Below are 17,122 nucleotides of genomic sequence, written 5' to 3' on the forward strand. Positions count from 1 at the left end.
CCGTTCGAAGCTTGTTGCATGTCCTGAGGATTGGCCCCCGCCTTGTTGCCTTTCTGTAGGAGAGATGCTATTCCAGGAGATGATTGCCTAACCTCCTTGGCCTCGTTATCGTGCGTAATTCAGAGGTCATAAAGGATCACAAGGCCGTTAGAGTAACTCCTTATTGGCGAGATGAACCGGAAGCGAGTCCATCCGAACGCCAATGCAGCGTGATGGCTGGGAGGTAAACCTTATTCGCCTCATAGTTGCATTCCGAGTAGGCAGAAGTGAGCCTTATAAGGACACAAATTGCCAAATTGAGTAAACAATTCGCAAGTCCTGCGTATTCTTCTGAGTCGTAGGCGTATCCAAGCAACCCTCACATCCCTGATGAGGAAAATTTAGGAGGTCTGGACCATGGGCTGCGCGGCGAGCTTATGACCCCACACCACCTCAAAACCCTTTGACGCAGACTCGAATTGCCAAGTTGAGCAAGACATCGTGAGTGCGCAATGTCTGGCTCCACGCATTGACGTGTCTAGTCAATCCCATGACCCTCCGACGTAAATCTCAGGAGGGTAAAATGGTCTCATGTTCTGCAAGCCAACAACGACACGTCATCCTGTCAAAGCAGACTTGCCCAAAGTTTGAGGAGATTGGGCCATGGCATCCGACTCTAAGGCAAGGATCGGGATTCCTTAACCATAAGGGGTAATCTGGGCGTCATTGACAGAGGCACTTTTGTATTGTCAAGGCATCCTGGCAAAGAGGGACGAAAGGCATGGTCAAGTCTCAGCCATGCTTATCATGATGCGGGCGTTGACTGAGAGCTTAGCATGACCACTGGAGCGATTCCTACAAGGTTTCTCCTCGAACGGTCAGTCGACCGGAAAGCTTGAGATAACGGACTGGTTCGGCGAATGAAGTGTGCAGGGAACGGAAATTTCAAGTCTCTGGTGTTGTAGAAAGTAATTCATATTACCAAAATTGGCAATTCTAGTGATCCCCTGGTGAAGAGAAGAGGGGTTAAGTGGAGGCCGGAGTGGTTATGAGGCGGCTGGTGTGGCAGGAAAATAGGAAAAAGCCTAGCGACCAAGTCTCAGACACGAGGTCAGGGACTCTAACTTGCGAGTAGGCAAGACGAGCCTCTCTGGCTGTGGTGAAGTGGACGTAGAGAAGGTTTGCAGACGGCGAGAAGAGGTGTTGTTGAGGGAACACGTGACGAGTAAAAGACAAAGGGAGATGGGCGAGTGGGAAGAGACTTGAAAGGTACATGGCGCAATATGGTGGGCGGCTAGCCGCTTTATAGGTGCTGGAAAAGCGGCGCAAGGTTGCGGGGTCGTGAAATTTCCGATTTTGGCAAGAGCTAAAAACAGGGGCGGAGGTGTCAATTTCCTGATATAGGCAAGCCGTAGTTTAATATACTATAATAAGTTTATTTAATTTTTTATTATCTTTTTTATACTAATTAGGCCTTAATAGGAAGTTTAAAATACTATTTAACTTATTTTTAATTACTTTACTTAAATCTTACTTTTTAAAGTATTATATTTATATACTTAATTTTATTAATAATATAGCTTTATTTTAGGCTTATATAATAAGGTATTTTTATTAACTACTAAGTATTTAGCTACTTATCTCTTTTATTATTATATATAAAGAGTTTTCTTATTATTATATATATCTTATATATATTATACTATATATCCTATTTAGTATTTAGTTATATTTTAAGTCTTATTTAAATAAGGTTAATAGTATTATTTTATTTAAGGTTATAGTAGCCTATAGTTCTATAGAGAGGCTAATAATAGGACTAGGGTTTCTTAAGGACTTAGTATTTTTAAGTTTATTTTTATTTTTAAGGTCTAAATTATAAGATCTATTATTACTAGTCTTTCTAGAAGTATTTTTATTATAGTTTTAGTTTATATTAAAGAACTTTTTTTAAGTATTATTACTTTATTTTATATTTATTATAATTATTAAGAGGATTTTTATATTTTTTTAATCTCTATTACTTAATATTAAACTTAGCTTAGCTAAAGTTAAATTATAAATATTACTTATATTAGAGGTTTATTTTAATATATTTATTAATAGGTTATTATACTTTTATAAAGCTTTATATAGGCTTATATTATAAGTATTAGGAGAGTTAATTTTTAATAAGGGTTTATTTTAAAAAGGTCTTTATAATATACTTAAATAAGCTATATTAGTATTTTTAAGCTATATACTTAGCTTTAAAGTTTTACTTAATATTTAAAATCTAATTAGTAAATAATCTATTTATAAGTTATTATTAAGTATATTAATTTTTATATTACTTATATTTAATATGCTTATTAATATTATCCCTTTATCTAGATTTTTTACTTTTACTTTTAAGTTTAAACCTAATAAGATAGATTAAACTAAAAATAGTATTTTATTAATATTTTAATTTATAGTCTAGTATTTTAAAATCTAGTTTTTTAAAATATTAATTTCTTATATAGACTTACTATTAGATACTAGTTTATAGAAGGTCTTTTTATTAAACTAGATATTTTAAGTAATAATTACTTTTTTTAGCTAAGGTACTTATATTTAATATAGGTTCTTAGCTATATAGCCTATTAAGTACTTAATATATACTTTAGGGCTTATTTTAAATGCTTTTTACTATTACTATTATTCTTTTTTACTTTTTAAGAAATAGGCTTAATACTTATATATATAAATACTAGATTAGTTAGGTTTTAGGTTTATATTATATTTATAAATCTATAATAGTATATTATTTTAGAACTATAAGTTAAGTATTTTTAGTAAAGATATATTTAAGAATCCTTTTTTTAAGCTTTTATTTAATAAGTAAATAGCTACTTAAGTAGACTTAAGCTATAGGTCTTTTAGTAAGTATATTTTATTTAGTATTATATTTAATTTTTCTAATACTTTTTTATTTACTTATTTACTTACTTTATTTAGTTTATATATATTTACTAAGGTTATCTTAATTTTAATACTTTTATTATAATAGTAGATCTAGTATAGTATATTCCTTAATTTATAGATTACTATATATTTATTATTACTTTAAATCTTATATATAGTAAAAGTAAATTATTATTTTACTTATTTATTATATTAATATATTATATTAAAGATTATATTTTTAGTTTTATTAAAAAGTAGTTTAGTATATAGGAAACCTATAAACTTATTTTTAATTATTAAAAGCTACTTTATATTATTATAGCTTTCTTTATAGTTTTAAAGATTTTAGTAAATCTATTAAAATAGTTAAAAGATATAGTATTTTAATATTCTTTTACTAATTATATTATATATATATATTTATATATAGATTATATATTTTATTTACTTTATTTTATTAACTTTTACTTTTTATATCTTTTTTATAAGTTTTTTTATTTTCTAGCTTTTTAAGTATTTTACTTTTAAGTACTATAGTTATTTTAAATCTAGCCTTTTATATAGCTTATTATAAAAAAGGTAATATTATATATTATAGCTTTTTAAGGATATTATTATAAATTATATTATAAATAAAAAAGTTAAGACTATACTTTAAATTATTAAGATTAAGTAATTTAAGTAATAAGAAATTAGCTTATATTAAAAGAAAATAAGGTTATAATATTATTCTATTTAAGTAATAATAATACTTTACTTAAGTTCTTTATAATAAAGAATATAATTATAATTAATATATTAAATTTTTATATTTAAAAAAAGTACTTTTAATATAATATTTATATAAAAACTATAAATAATTATTACTTTATTAAAAGTAAGTAAGTAAATTTTTTTTCTTTTTAATTTATTTAAAAGATTTTTAATAATCTTTATTTTATAGCTTATAATAAAGAAGTAAGTATTACTTACCTTAACTTATTTATTATAAGCTTTAATAAAAGTTCTTTTTTTTAAGAAATTAATATTATTTATTAAATAGCTTATATTATAATTATTAAATAAAGTTAAGTTAAATAGAAAGTGCTTTAATTTACTACTTATATATATTATTAAAAAGTATTTAGTTTTAGTAATTAAGTTAAGATTAATCCTTATAATACTAAAGTTATTTAGTTTTTAAATAAAGTTTTTTTTATTATTTTTATTTTTAAATTTAAAAGATAAGCCTTTTACTATAAACTTTTATTTAAGTTTATTTTATATAGGTTTTTTTAATTTTACTTAAATTACTATAATCTTTATTTTAGTTATTACTATAATTTAGCTTTTATAAGCTTTACTTAAAGTAACTTTAATATAGTTATAGTTCTTAAGGTTTTAATAGTATTCTTTCTATTTATATAAGTAGGTTTTAAATACCTTATAGATAGTAGATTATAAGTATTTTTAAGGTTTATTATAATTACTTTTTCTTATAAGTATTATATTAATTATTAAGGCTTTTAAGTAATAGTTTTTATAAAGCTAGGCCTTAAATTACTATATTATATTAGTTATATTATAATATAGTTTTCTATTTACTTATTTAATATTAGCTATAAGTTTTATATAAGTAGCTTAATTAAGAGCTATTTTTATATTAATTATATTAATAAAATTAATTAATATAATTAGTCTTTAGATTTTATTAATTTTATATAACTTTACTTATATAAAGATAAAATACTAGTAATTAAGCTAATTTTAAAGATTAACTTTTATTTTTTTTACTTTACTTAAGATCTTAGTATACTTTATAATTACTTTTATTATATTTTTAATATTTATTAAGCTATAGCTTTTTTTAATATTATAAAGAAGCTAATAAATAGAATAATAACTTTTTTAATTATCTTATAATTATATTTTTACTATAATTATTATACTTAAATTAACTATTTTTAAAATATAAGTTATTATAATTTAAAGCTAATTTATATATATTTTAGCTATTTTACTTTTTTATTATAGAAATACTTAATATACTTTAAAATAATTATAAAGTTAATTATTAATAAAAGTATTTAAAAATAGTTATAGATTTAAAAGTTATAGTTTATTATTTATATAATTACTATATTATACTATAAGGTCTTTTTAAGTAGCTTTATAATTTTTAAGTTATATAGCTTTAAAATCTTTAAATAACTTAAGTTTAAGTACTTTAAGAATATTATTTTTAATATTTAAAAGCTTAAGATTAATAAGCTTTTAAATACTTATTATATTAATTTATATTTTTAAAATTTAAATCTATTATAGTTACTTCTTTAAAGAGTTTAGTATAATTAAATTTATTAATTTTATATTAGCTAGTACTAAGATTATTATTTTAAATATATAGTAATAATAGTTAAAAATATAATATAAAATAATAAAAAGGGATAAAGGATTTTATTATATAGCTTTACTATATTAAGAAAAAGGGGAATAATATAATAGTTATATTAAATAAAGTAAGTTAAAGTAAGATAAATATAATAAAAGTTATTAAAATAACTTTTTACTTAGGCTTATAATTATAATAACTAGCTAATTTATACTAAAGTAAGTAAATAAATAAGGTTTAAAAGACCTTAAAAAGGTTAAGTTAAATTAGTTAAGTTAAGGCTAATTTATATTAGCCTTATATTAGATAAGGGAAATTAAGCTAAGATATATACGGTTAGGTAGATCTGACCTGAGGTTTTCCTAATAGATATACTTGCTGATAATCTTCAGCTTCGAGTTCTTCGCGTTCCCAGGCTATTGGAACGATGTAGCTAGCACCTCCACCTGTCTGCAGAACCTGAAGGACCTTTCAGGAACTTGGCCGCCCATCAGAATCGGTGGAACTACGCAGTATGCATGATATTGTCAGTCATTTAGTCGCTTCTAACATACTGAACAGGGACCGGGCTACCTACGATGCATCCTCTAGCCAACAGGTCACTTACACAGTGGCCAACGCTGGAGATGCGCCAAGCACCTTAACCTTCGGACCGTCTTTCATGTCCTTAGCAGGCACGTACGATGGGAAAGTAACCATAGGCTTCAATCGTCGCCTCAATAACCTTGCAAACACCGTCGCTGCTGCAGCCAAGGCGGTTGATCAGATTGGCAGTCTCCATGCCATTGAACTGGGCAACGAACCCAACTGTAGGTTCCGTCTCGCGCCTGGCATTTCCTCGCCACTAACTATTTGCCAGTCTTCAGCAGCAGTGACCCGATCGCTCAAGGTTCTTCCTGGACAGCTTCAGCGGACTACAACAGCGAAGTATCCTGGCAAGACGCCGTGTGCGGTAATCTCTCCGCTTCCAACCTCATCTCCGCTGGTGTGTTCTTCGGAACCAGCCCGATGAGCATCGCTGGTCTGACTACGGTCGAGGGTCAGGCCAACAACTATGTCAGACAGTACTGCTCGCACAACTACCCGCAGTCCAAGAGCACAGCCAATCTAGCAAAATTGATGAGCCACAGCGCTATTGCCTCACAGATCAAGCCTTTTGCTAATGAGGTTGCAGCCGCGTCGGCCAAGGGCAAGCCTCATGTCTTTGGAGAGACCAACTCTGGTAAGTCAATTGTCCCGGCTAAGCAATTGCCATGGCTAATAAGATGTCCTTAGCTACCCAGGGCGGTGGAGGTATCAGCCCAACTTATGGTGCTGGGCTGTGGCTTCTCGACTATGTCATGCAGTCCCTGATCATGGGTACAGAGGTACTAAACCCCGTCCATCTCTTTCAGCGCTGTGACTAACGCTTTGAAGACTCTGTACTTCCACCACGGCACCATCGGAAATTGTAAGTAAACACGTCTCGCGAATCCTTACAGAAACTAACACCTCGACCAACAGGCCAGTACTGCTGGTGGGGCAGGTACTCTATGGGTTCTCCTTACTTCGGTGCTTACTTTGCTACCATGGCTCTCGCCGGCGCCGACAAGATCGCCCCGTTAGATGATCAGACGACCGGATACGCAGCTTATGCCATCTACAAAGACGACAAGCCTGTCAGGGTTCTTCTGTATAACTCTGACTACTACACCACTGGCACTCGTTCTTCTCAGACCTTCACTCTAACAGGACTCTCTGGCTCCACTGTTTCAGCCAAGAGACTCACTGCCGCTGCTTCCACGTCCAGAGTCGATGCCGGCCAGAGTCCGACTGTTGCGGGGCAGACGTTTGAGAATGGATCGTGCAAGATTCAAGGCCAGAGTACGGCTGAGTCGGCTACTGTATCGGGAGGAAAGGCGACTTTTACTCTCCAGGCTTCCGAGGCTCTCCTGGTGATGCTGTAACATGTAGCATGGTGGCTGCTTTAGCAGTCGGAGGTCAGTGGTTGGAGATGAAGACTGGCGCGCGCCGGCTCTGAGCACTGACAGGGTTGGATTGGAAAGCTGATAGCTGTGCCGTGCAATATGGTTAGTTTAGTTATTAGTCGTAAGAGAAAGAATATGTTATCGGTACAATGATCCGCAGTTACTTACCCCGATGCCCGGCCTGTTCAATTGGAGCATGTCGTTTCCCCTCACCGTTAGCTAGCGCCGTGAATGCGGAAATGATCAACTGACGCCCTGTACTAACGAGTGCTAGCAAATGTTCTTTTGATCAATTGCCCCCGCACTGAACGCATGTTCGCTTTGACATGACCCGAAGCAATACGGGCTTCTAAATGGAAGCAGTAATGTGAGTAACCTCTTGAATATTAACTTCATATAGCCTTACATATTTTCCTTGCAAGACTCCTTACTGCAGTGAGGCAGCTACCGTACCGCGACATAACACAATGGCGCCATCACAGGAACAACAAGTAACCGATATCCTGTCCTCTTTTAGTCTGCGTACGTACCATTAAACTAACTCGCGACGCAGATCATCAATCAGCTCCAATCCAATTGGATTTGGATTCCCGACTGGATCGATTCTTCCAAAGAAAACACCGCCGCGCGCATCGTCACATTCAGTCGCAAGTTTACTCTCCCATCTCAACCAAACCGAGCGCTCCTCCACTTCACAGCCGACACGCGATACAAGCTCATCATCAATGGTACCCGAGTAGCTGTTGGCCCAGCCCGAGGCAGTCCGTTGATTTGGTATTATGACTCGCTCGACATTGCTCCGCACCTCAAACAAGGCGATAATGAGATCTCCTTTGTGGTGATCCGTTACTTTGCGGCTTCTCGGGGTGGAATGCCTTTTGAGCGAACCGCTTTCCCTGGATTGACTGTTATCGGTAGTGTTGAGTCGGAGGGGCAGTCTATCAGTCTTGACTCTCGGGAAGGCTGGTTGGCTGAAGAGGATAACTCGATCCTGTTTCCAATGGGAAGACCGGATGATGTCTTCCTTCATGTAAGTGTTGTGCTTCATCTTCTAGGAGGTTACTAACTCTCATCAGATCAACGAACATATTGTCCCTAGCCCTGCCAAAGAGAAAGTCACACCAGTACCATACAATATCAAGACACTCAACGGAGAGCTTCCGCCATGGCGTCTTCGATCCCGCGTGATCCCCACTCCAGATCAAACTCCTGCCATTGTCAACACCGTCAGAAAGAACGTCGGAAGCTCGATCTCTGATGACTGGGTTGCATACCTCTCTCGTCAGCGTCCTCTCATTCTGGCAGCTGGATCCTCACATACGCTCGAGGTCCAAGCGGATGTGCATTCAACGGCATTTCTGCGCTGGACGTTCAAAGCGGCGCAAAAGAGCCAGATCAGATTGAAGATTACTTACAGCGAAGGTTACGAACACGAACCGCGCTCTTATCCATTCTTTAGGTCAAAGTCTGACCGCCTGGATGCCACCAATGGCCATATCATAGGTCCTTACGATGACATTACCCTTGACCTACCAGCGTCGCAGACCGTGGTGTACGAACCATTCTGGTTTAGGACATTTCGCGTTATGCAATGGGAGATCACAGCCGGGGCCGAACCCGTCGAGCTATCCTCTTTTGATGCGACTCAAGTCAATTACCCCCTTGCAGTCAAAGCAAGCTGGGAGGACTCAGGAGACAAGGACGCTAAACAAATATGGGACGTTTCCATCAGGACAATGAGAAATTGCATGTTTGATGGTTACTCAGATTGCCCGTTCTATGAGCAACTCCAGTCAGTATAACCCCCATGCCAGATTGTTTTGACTAACCTATCTTTAGGTACTCAGGCGATTCTCGCTCCGTCGGTCTATTTCACTATCTCCTCTCTGGTGACGACAGATTGATGAGGCAAACAATCACCAACTTTGCCGCATCCGTGGCGCCCGAGGGCTTAACACAGTCTCGCTTCCCCTCCCACGTACCGCAGATCATCGCTGGTTTCTCATTATACTGGGTCCTCCAAATCTGCGATCACCATCTCTACTTCGGAGACACAGCATATACGCGGTCATTCCTCCCTCGAATCGACGGTGTCTTTGAGTACTTCGAGTCTCACATTGATGACTTAGGTCTCGTTAGCGGATTTCCAGAAGATGTATGGCAATATGTCGACTGGGTAACTTCGTGGGGCGCAACAGAGACGCACCCTGACAAGGGAGTTCCAACATCTGGGCGGGAATCGAATCGACATACGTATTTCAGTATGCTTTACGCTTATGTCCTGAAGCAGGCTGCTCGGTTGGTACGAGATGTCGGTCGGCCTGGATACGCGGACGAGTACGAAACCCGCGCGGCATCCGTAATTAAGGCTTTGCGGACTCATTGCTTCGACGGGAAGTTCTTCACGGATTCGACGGCTGATATCGCGGGCGATGGAGCCCACTCGCAGCATTGTCAAGTATTCGCCGTCCTCAGCGGCGCCGCAAACCCTGAGGAACGACAAGGCCTTCTGAAAGAGTCATTCTCCGATCCAACCTTTTCCAAATGTTCCTATGTCATGATGTTCTATGCTCTACGTGCATTCGCTCTCGCTGGCGACGATGTCTACGAGTCAGCATGGAGAACTGTTTGGGACCCTTGGCGAAAGATGTTGGCAAACAACCTTACAACCTGGGAAGAGGACGACGTTCGGCAGCGCTCAGATTGTCATGCTTGGGGCAGTGTTCCTATCTACGAGTATTGTACCGAACTTGCTGGTCTACATGTCATAGCCCCAGGGTCAAGCAAGATCTTGTTTTCGCCGAGGCTGAACTTGAGTCGAGATTTGAGGGCAAAGGTAGCGCTTGGTTCAAGTAACACTGCTATAGTATCTTGGAGTGTTCAGGATGGTGGAAACAAGAGGGTCGAATTGCGGCTTGAGTCGCCCGTTTGGGTTGTAAGCAAGTTGCCTGGCGGAGAGGAAAAGGACTGCGGTGTGATTGATCACCTCACATTGAGTTTCTAGGCTGGACATGGGTCGCAGATAGCCACTTGAGAAAACATATTCTGTAAAGTAATTTCAGCTGATTTGATGTACTCTGATTTCTCAAACAAAGCATGTAGTCTACCACCTCATATTCTATCGTTACTCATTACAACTCAACAGTAACCAATCCTCAATCATCATACACAAGCTGCAACGGTCCCTCGCGACGATCCGGCCTCGTAATATGATCCACCCATCGACTATCAGCAGTGTAATACACCTGCTTCGAGTCTCCCCACTTCTTGGGCTGCAGATTCTGTACCATCACCATACGATCGGCCTTCTCGATCTTAACAGGCTTTTCAAAATTCTTCTTCGGCTTAAGTCCAGATCCAATACGCAAGTCTGTCCAGCCCATGGTGAGGCGTCCGAGCTTATAATGCTCCTCCCAAGCGAATTTCTCACAGCTACTAGCGTTTTCCAGAAATCCCCCAAGGAGGCTTTTAGCTAGATTCAAGTGGGCGTTTTCTCGATCGTCGTAATAGCTCTTGAAGTTGGGGCAGAGTAGATTTGTCAAGTTCTTGGCGCGTGATAAAGCGCGGGCCATTGCGTCCTTCTTCAGGTCAGTTTTAAGCTCCATGCGAGAGGTGCAACAACTTACAAGGTTATCTTCTTGGGGCGCAATCTCAAAGACCCGTAGCGAAGGTAGGTTCTTGGTCAAGATTTCCACGGACTCAGCTGAGGCATATGGTATGTCCCATGCCTCACTACCCGAATGCCGATAATGAAAGCGCAGTGTTTCGAGCCCCGCATGCTTCACAACCGACTGCAACAGCCGTCTCGAAAGACCGGGGTTAGGCTGCACTGCCGAGTTGTACAAGTTGTAATCATGTATCTCCAAGCTAGTCAACGAGTCAAAGGACGAAATGAATCGATACATCCCTTCGAGGTATACCTCTGTCTCGGCGTAGTTTGACTTGTAACCAGGCTCTGTCATCTGCAAAGACAGCTTTCGCAGGTGAATGCCTCCCTTGCCACCTTTGGTAAACAGATTTTCGAGATATTTGAAGAACTTGAGCTGTCCCACTTCAAGACTCATGAGCTTCAGTTCCCTGAGCTTGAGAAAGTCAAAAGCTCTTGTAAAATTTCGCATAACATTGTCACGGTGTTTACCTTCGAAGCTTATCCCACGTAACGTCAGTGATTTGAGCGCCGTGAAATCAGGCTGTTGTTCCAAAGCATCAGGGTCACGAGCTTTAAGTTGATCTTCCCAATCCCCTAGAAAGTCAGAGTAATATATGGATGTTCGAACCTCTAGGCTCTGAAGAGTTGACAGGGAGTTGAGTAGCATGCTCTGAAAGGGTCGTTCATCGGTGGCAATGATTCTGTCCCAAGACAAATCTTCGATGGAGATGTGCTCAAGATTCCCGAGTTTGCCGAGTGGAGCCATAGCTTCAGGCTTTATGGTACGTTGGTGAGGGTGGAGACGTATAGATTTGAGATTCTTCAATTTAGAAAGATTCTCCGCCATTGGCCTTGAGTCTCATTAGCATAACCAGATGGCTATGGGGAGGATTACTTACTCAGTAAGATCTTCGGCATCGAAGACCTCCAAGTTGCGAAGGTTTTTCAAGACTTCCTCAAAGTATCTCAACACAAAGGGCTTATGCCTCTTGCCAGGATTAATGTGTCCAATGATCATCTGCCTGACATTGCTGGCACAAGGAGGCACAGCGTTTGGATCGAGAAGAGTTGAGAATTTCTCTTGTTGGCCTTTGTACTTGCCCTCTCTCTTGAGCTGTTTCTTTTGGGCTATGCTTAGATGAGGTTCAATGCGACGGATGACGTGGGGAATATGCGTCCAGAAGGAGGTTGAGACGGAGATGCGCTTATGGATGATGGCCATTACGATAGCGTAATATCGCTTAGAGGTGCAGGCCATCATGACCATGCTTTTTGGGTCATTGACCTGAGCTTGTCAGTGTTTGAGATTTTGCGCTTGGAATTGATGAGACTAACGCTCTCGAGGATCGGCTCGAGTATCTCGGCTGGCAGGACGGACAAGACATCATCAGGGACTGGGACCGCCTCCTCCTGAGTCTCGATCTCGGCTGTATCATTGACCTTCGATTTTGGCTTTCTACCGGCCGCCTTTACCTTCTTTGCTGGTACTTTCTTCCCTTTCGTTGTCTGCTCATCTTGCTCGTCTTCAGCCGGGGCCTTACGCTTTCTCTTTGGTGGGGCAGTAGGCGCAGGTGTAGATTGAGCTGGCTTCGTATTGACGCCCAAGTCAATGTTGCGAATTCTGGCGCTCCTTCTCGTTGACATTTTGACTGTAATCGCACGAAAATAGAAGAAAAGTTTAAAGGAATTAGAATCTTGAGACGATACTTCGCGTGATTATGAAGGACGCGATGGATTTAGGGGAGATTGGATGACTAAATGCTCTGATAGTGATTCATTGGTGCGTTCGCTGGTCTAAGCCACTGCAGCCTAGAGTTAGTCTTCAAGTGAGGCGCTTGGCTTAATTCAGAAACCGCCGAGTTGTTAATGTTCTGATAGGACTACTAAGATCTCTGTTCTTGATGGAATATTTTTTGGCATTATCATGGGTTATTTCTCTTTGCAAGACACTCTGAGCTTTTTTTTTGAAGGTGTTGGTGTTCCATTCTTCTCTCATAACTCTTATTACACGTAGCTAGTGTCGCGGTTATTAGCTGTTTTCTCCGCGTCAAGATAACGCCAGTAGGAACTCTCTATTGGCCACCAAGTCGGCCCACAATTCCGCCTACGGGATCTGTCACAAATCCCTGCCCTTCATTTCATACAACACCAACTACATCGTATTACAATCAAAACCAATGCTCTCATAGTGAAACTTTGTAAGGTAGTTTCAAGATCTTACCATACTTTATTGCTAATCCGGAAGATCCACAGAAGAAGTATTAGTTAAGGACGTCAAGCTGCAACAAATATCGCAATAGCAAGAAGACGTTATCAGCGATGATGGGGCCGTTCCAAATGATTGTCGTGGAAAATCACGGACGGTTGCGACAGGAAACGAAATCAATTGAAGAACGCTATCAGAGAAATATAGAGTATGAGACAACAGTTTCCATTGCATCAAGCCATTGCCGTCCGTTGTCAAAACAGTCATGTTGTCAAAAAAATCCGAAAGCTGCAGGGTAGTCCAACTGAAATGTTGAATCTCGTCTCGCCATCGGAATCTGATCCCCGCTCGGACCTCACGTCCAAGACATATCCCCCGCCAAGCCAGTAGCACGCATCTAGGCGACGCCTTAAATGATCCCTTGCACAAACAAATACCACTCCGGACTCCCCAGATAGCAACCCCTATCGCACCCTGAGACTTTACATGAGACACCACCACCAACAGCCTGTGATATCTGGTTCTGAATAGCTAAGAAAGCGCCACCAATTGTGGCACAAATGAATTGGAATTTCACCCCCTTTTTCGCTGCCCTTCCCTTGGTCACAAGGCATGTACGTGCTGTTTCCCTTTGGGATGGTCATAAAACATAAGGCTACAGCCACCGCGTTCTTCTTTTCTTAATGTTCAATTGAGTTTCGACTTTTGCTATGGCTGTAAAGTTGGAGATACCGGGAGCTGAAAAGCTCCCAACGCTTCCGACACTACCGACACTGTCGACACTCCTAGCACTTCCAATTGTCGTCAAGATTTTGAATCACCCCAGCCTCCAGAATCTCCCAGATCCCTCACATGTTCGAAAAATTCCAAGAGCCCATATCGCCGCCGTCGCGTTTATCATTTCGGCTCTATCACTTATTATTCTGAGTCCCTGGAGCTGGGAAATGGACAGCTCGAGCTGGTCGCATCACCGTCACAAATATCGTGACGAGGACCGTAAATTCGCCCTCGTCGTACCCGCTACATCTCCAAGCCCCGACCTCTGCAAAACAGTCGTCACCGCCCTTGCGCTCGGCTACCCCAGTCCTGTCATCATCAACTGGGGAATTGATCATAGACTTATTTCTCACTGGAACGGTGGTCACAATCTGCCCAAAATTCCTGGCATCGTCGACTATCTCGATGCAGTTCTGCACCCTGATGCGCATCCGTCTGAGAGATTGAGTGAAGATGATATCATACTCATGGTTGACGGCCACGATGTCTGGTTCCAATTGCCTGCGCAGATCATGCTCGAGCGATATCACAGGATCAATAAGGAGGCCAATGAGAGGCTGCGCAAGCAGTGGAATAAGAAGGGGAAGATGCCGATGCAGCAGACTATCCTCGTGGCCACTGGCAAGAAGTGCTATTCTGGTCTAGTCGACAAAGGCATCAACATCCAATGTGAGAAGTGGCCTGAGAGTCCAGAGCGAAAGGACCTCTATGGCCCCGATACAGAGAAAGATGGGGAGCACTGGCAGACAAACAGGCCGCGATGGATCAACGGTGGTGTCTATATCGGCCCTGCTGGCGATATGCGTCGCTTATTCCGTCGATCTCTGTTTACCATGCAGGCTGGTATCGGAGAGGGAATCAAGATGCACAGTGAACAAGCTCTCACAGGTGAAGTCGTCGTGGAGCAAGAGATTTTTCGGAAATTCCAGAGAGAAAAGGGAAGGCCCAGGCGTGGTATGCGAGACATGCTGGACAAAAAGCTTGAGTATGGCATCGGTCTTGACTACGGTCAACAGATATCGATGCAGACTCAGTGGACGCAAGATGACGAGGGTCGCGACCACGGTGCTTTCGTCACGTTGGGTGATCAGAAACTCATCGATCAATACTCCGCGGACTTGGGTATCTCACCAACACGGCTAAAAGGTCTACCGGAGGATATCAAGAATGCAGAGAATCCACTGGAGCTCATCCGACCAGACGCAGACTGGAACAACATGTCCCTCTACGCCGACTTCTTCCTCGAGACCGTCCCCGTCATTCTTCACCACAACGGCATGCACGGTCTCAAGCGACGCCGATCAACATGGTGGGACAAACCATGGTACTACCACCACCTTCGAGAGCTTCTCAAGATGCAGATCCAAAAGAAGGGTGAACCTGAAGATCCTCTTGCGACGGTCAAGACAGACCATGGGAGGGTCAGGTACTGGGGTGTTTCGGCGGAGTATGAGAGTCGGTACCCGAGACAGATGGTTGATAACGCGTTTGGAAGGTTGGATAAGATGAAATTTGGAGAGATCTGTAGACATACCAAGAAGGCGCCCAAGGGACCGAACCAGGAGTGGTGGGAGGAAGTGTTCCGTGATACTGAAGGGCCTTGGGGCCACTGAGAATGTGTTTGCCCACTTCAACTTGGGGCCGGAGCTTCCTCACCTGTATACGAATAGCAGAGGTGGCCGTGGAAATTCTATGGGTCAGTCAGGGATTGGAGTTACTGTATTGATTAGGAAATGAGTCAATCTTGGTTTTGTTATTGGATTGGTGTACGTAAGAAGGTCTTTTCAGAATTATATGCCCATTTGCTGTTAATTTGCGTCACACCGAAGGAGCAATTGACTGTTGCCCAATCGGTGGGTTACGGGATGTACGTTTGCTAGCTGACCTAGGTCTTCTCCCTTTGCCCCCTGTAATTCATGCACTGATACACTCCCATAACAACTAACACCATCGGGATTGAAATCACAAGATAAAGCCAGAAACGTTGTCCCCCAGGCGCATAGTCGCCCGACATGCTGAAAAGGGTAGCAACATATGCTAACGGGATGAACACCAATCCTAGTGTTGTTATGTTTCTTGTTCTAACGACGGCTTCTAAAGAAACTTGCTGTTCTCTGAATATCTGTCTGTTACCTGCTTTGCCGGCTAAGGCAGCCATGGAGGAGTTAAGGTTTTCGACCCAGCTTCGGGCATGATTGTACTGGTGGTAGAGCATTTGGAAATCGGCCGCCACGTTTTGCCAGGAACATATTTTCCGAGGGTCCGGACGCTCAAGGGGGAGCTGGAGTTGAACTAGGATACCCTCCAAGTCCAGGCAGTGCAGCTGTAGCCTCCTTTCCAAAGTCTGACAGTCACTCCAATTCGCCTCGACTGCTGCCAGCTCCAATTTTCCAAAGTCAGAGGTCCATCGCATCGGGCTCTGTGACTGAGCGATAGTTTTGCGTAGCTGGTCGAGATGCCTTAGGTAGAGGCTGGCAACAATCTTCTGGAGGAACAAAGAGACAATGTCCGGTGTTTCGTAAGTTAGGCCTGGTAGCGAAGAATAGTTCGCGAGATAGAAGCACAGATCGTCGGCGATACTAGTCTTCGGCGGGCCCTGTTTCGCCGTGATTCCGATGTCCGCGGCAAAGAAATCAACATAAGCTCCTTCAGCTGGTTGCTGACCGACTGGCAAAACATGCCCTCTACCATCTGCCTCATTCCGTGTCACAACGTTTCTCAAGCCTGGGTCGCATATCACTATGCCTAAAACTTAGTTTTGGAACCAGTAAACCTGATTTCAGTGGAAAGAGTCAGTTACTTACTGGTCCAACCATCTTCTGATAACTTGTTCCAAACAAAGCATTTTCGCTTTACAGTGCCAACACCATCAAGTTTGCCATTGACTCGGGTCAGACTCACATATCTTCCTGTCTCCGAGCACCTAAGGGGAGCGTGTTTGATAAGGCTGCTCGATAGAGTAACCAAGATGCGAGGTGACATGGAGAGGAATTGCTGCAATGCGAGACCTGAGGTCTGCACGCTGCAAGAACCACCACTTGTGGACGAAGTGGTCACTGTTCGCTCGTAGTGGGTAAAAAAAGAAGGATGCATTCGAAAGTGGTTCCCAAGAACTGTCGCAACGTCTCTGTTCATATTCTCAAACACATACGCCGTTCGTCGAGGTTTACTGCCTTTATTCTTTTGTGCCAAATGCTTAGCCAGAGAGACCGGTCCCAGAAGGGGCAACACTGAGAGCTTATCGG

At 40.8% G+C, this 17,122-nt stretch overlaps 4 protein-coding genes across 4 annotated transcripts; 3 read left to right on the forward strand and 1 right to left on the reverse strand.

The window, feature by feature from the left end:
- Nucleotides 1–5,939: 5,939 nt before the first annotated feature.
- J7337_013205 (uncharacterized protein) lies at nt 5,940–7,224 on the forward strand (the record flags this gene model as incomplete). Its single annotated transcript, XM_044830701.1, has 5 exons — nt 5,940–6,087; nt 6,138–6,500; nt 6,554–6,645; nt 6,695–6,728; nt 6,782–7,224. 5 exons carry the CDS (start codon nt 5,940–5,942, stop codon nt 7,222–7,224), a joined length of 1,080 nt encoding a protein of 359 aa, XP_044673976.1.
- A 488-nt stretch (nt 7,225–7,712) lies between these two features.
- J7337_013206 (uncharacterized protein) lies at nt 7,713–10,249 on the forward strand (the record flags this gene model as incomplete). The annotated part of the gene is made up of 4 exons (XM_044830702.1): nt 7,713–7,736; nt 7,799–8,275; nt 8,322–9,037; nt 9,085–10,249. The coding sequence occupies 4 exons, from the start codon at nt 7,713–7,715 to the stop codon at nt 10,247–10,249; spliced, it is 2,382 nt and encodes a 793-aa protein (XP_044673977.1).
- Nucleotides 10,250–10,400: 151 nt separating this feature from the next.
- J7337_013207 (uncharacterized protein) lies at nt 10,401–12,538 on the reverse strand (the record flags this gene model as incomplete). The annotated part of the gene is made up of 3 exons (XM_044830703.1): nt 10,401–11,745; nt 11,794–12,179; nt 12,230–12,538. 3 exons carry the CDS (start codon nt 12,536–12,538, stop codon nt 10,401–10,403), a joined length of 2,040 nt encoding a protein of 679 aa, XP_044673978.1.
- A 1,272-nt stretch (nt 12,539–13,810) lies between these two features.
- On the forward strand, nt 13,811–15,490 carry J7337_013208 (uncharacterized protein; the record flags this gene model as incomplete). The annotated part of the gene is made up of 1 exon (XM_044830704.1): nt 13,811–15,490. The coding sequence occupies one exon, from the start codon at nt 13,811–13,813 to the stop codon at nt 15,488–15,490; it is 1,680 nt and encodes a 559-aa protein (XP_044673979.1).
- Nucleotides 15,491–17,122: the final 1,632 nt, after the last annotated feature.

Source organism: Fusarium musae, chromosome 11, assembly GCF_019915245.1.
Source record: "Fusarium musae strain F31 chromosome 11, whole genome shotgun sequence".
Taxonomy (NCBI): Eukaryota; Fungi; Ascomycota; class Sordariomycetes; order Hypocreales; family Nectriaceae; genus Fusarium; species Fusarium musae.